General features: G+C 35.6%; 1 protein-coding gene across 1 annotated transcript; it reads left to right on the top strand.

Moving 5' to 3' along the window:
* Positions 1 to 1,766: 1,766 nt before the first annotated feature.
* LOC106002420 (olfactory receptor 4A47-like) lies at positions 1,767 to 2,486 on the top strand (the record flags this gene model as incomplete). The annotated part of the gene is made up of 1 exon (XM_013037300.1): positions 1,767 to 2,486. A coding segment is annotated over exon 1 (720 nt), but the record flags the coding sequence as incomplete, so codon positions are not given.
* Between the last annotated feature and the right edge of the window lie 5 nt (positions 2,487 to 2,491).

Here is a 2,491-nt window from a genome sequence, read left to right as displayed (position 1 = left end):
GGTCATTTTTAATTTATAATCTTTAAGTAGTTGTACAAAGAAGTTCCCATTCTACAAAACAGTATATGAATACATAATGTCTGACAACATTGTCACCCATTGTTGATGGTCATTTTGGAGATGAAGTCTCACAAAATCTTCTGGCTGGGCTGGCATCAAATCTTGATTAGTCATATTCTAGCCTCCTCAGTAGGTTGGATTACAGGCATGAACCACCAGCATCCAGACAAATGACATTTAAATTTTTTTAATGTTTTCTATTGTAAAATTAGTGTACAGAGGGGTTACAGTTACATGAGTAAGGTAATGAGTACACTTCCTCCTTTGTTTATCCCCTACCATCTCTTCTCTCCCCACCACCCTAACATTTTTTATTTTTTAAGAAGGAAATTTGAATCCAGGTACATAAACATGAAGTTGATCACATACAAGCAAAGTAAAGGATCTAGAATAGTTCCTTCCTCAGAGTTTTCTACATGACATTGTCTCTGCATTGATTTCTGTTGTTTTAGTCACTTAGCTTCTGCTTTTCTGAAGAAGCACCATCAATAAGCATTAGCTTTTGGTCCTACAAAGTGGTGAACTGCTGCTGAAAACATATAAAAATGTGGGCATGTTGCTGGACTTAGGTAATAGGTAGATGGTGAAAATGTTTGGGGACTAACGGAAGAAAGATCCTAGTTTGCTTGATGGTAGAAATACAGATTTGGAAAGACAATTCTTGAGGGCTCAGAAGGAAAAAGGAGAGCTACAGAAAAGGTTTCTATAGATTTAAAGAACTCATCTATCATCACAAAAGGAATGTTCCTAGAAGCATTGAATGCTAACATGGATGTGGTAGGAAAATATGGAAATGAGGAAAATGTTCTTGTAAAGCAATGGAATGATTATAATTGTGCTAGTTGCACTAGCAACTATGAGGTCATTTTTTTCTATAGATATTTTCATAATGGCTTATACAATGTGAATTTGTAAAGATCTTTCCCGAGTCTTCATAGCTATTTAGACTATGTGTCACACTTTATACTTGTGATTCTATACACAAGGTATCTTTTCATGGAATTACTTTATCATTATCTTTTTTAAAAAATAAGATGTTATTGTGAAAATACTGTATAGAGGGGTTACGTTTACGTGAGCAAGGTACTGAGTACATTTCTTATCAAGCAATATTGCTTTCATTTTCTTTTGTTATGTCACTTCTTTAAATTTAACTATTTTATCTTCAAAGAATGCCTCTCAGTTTCTAGTGATTTAAAAACTCTAGCACTAGGAATCTATACTACAGAATAGAAAGTATAATTAAAATGTATGTTGAATAGATTTTTAGCAGTACCCATCATTGTCTATATATTATTTAGGCAGGGAGAAATTGTCCTATTCAACTTAATAATCCAGATAGTTGTAGCAGGTAGTATAACACAAGTGGATTACTTTTCTATTTCAGGTGTTTTTTTCTATAAGTGGTTTTACAAGAAGGTTACAATTTATTATGTCCATTTGTGTGTACAATGCATCTTAATCCGCAACACTCCTTCCATTGGTCTCCTTCCCTACCCATTTCCCTACCAGACACCAAATTTCCAGGTTCCTATTTACATATGTTCATTGAGTATTAAGACTGTATTCATCTACCACACTCTTTTCTATTCATCACTTATAGTGAATGATTAGAAATTAAGTTTTTTATTTTTTCTAAGGATGTTTGCAATGTTTTATAGGTAATCTGCTTTGCATATCTGAAATCAGAACCACAAACAGAATAGATGGAACCAAGGAACAATATTACTTACTTCATCCTGCTGGGCCTCACTCAGAATCCGAGAGCACAGAAAGTACTTTCTGTCATCTTTTTGCTCTTCTACATTTTGACAGTTCTGGGGAATCTTCTCATAGTTGTGACTGTAAATCTCAGTAAGACCCTCGATTCACCCATGTACTTCTTCCTTGCTAGCTTATCTTTTGTGGATATTATTTACTCATCATCTATTTCACCTAAGTTGATTTCAGACATGTTCTTTGGGGAGAAAACCATCTCCTTCAAGTTCTGTATGATTCAGCTCTTCACAGAACACCTTTTTGGTGGATCAGAGGTAACTCTTCTCTTGGTGATGGCTTTGGATCGCTACGTGGCCATTTGTAAGCCTTTACATTATTTGGTTATCATGAAGAAATGGGTGTGTGTTGTGTTGCTGGTAGTGTCTTGGTTTGGGGGATTTTTGCACTCAATAATTCAACTAATCACGATTTATGGGCTCCCGTTCTGTGGCCCCAACATCATTGATCATTTTATGTGTGACATGTATCCTTTATTGGAACTTGTCTGCATTGATACCTATGTCATTGGTATCTTAGTGGTGGCCAATGGAGGACTGATGTGTGTGATTATTTTCACACTCCTGCTCATCTCCTATGGTGTCATCTTGCATTCTCTAAAGAACTTTAGTAAGGAAGGAAGGCGGAAAGCTCTCTTCACCTGTGGTTCTCACAT

This window comes from Dipodomys ordii, unplaced genomic scaffold, assembly GCF_000151885.1.
Source record: "Dipodomys ordii isolate 6190 unplaced genomic scaffold, Dord_2.0 Scaffold10223, whole genome shotgun sequence".
NCBI lineage: Eukaryota > Metazoa > Chordata > Mammalia > Rodentia > Heteromyidae > Dipodomys > Dipodomys ordii.
This window is presented reverse-complemented; position numbering and strand designations above follow the sequence as displayed.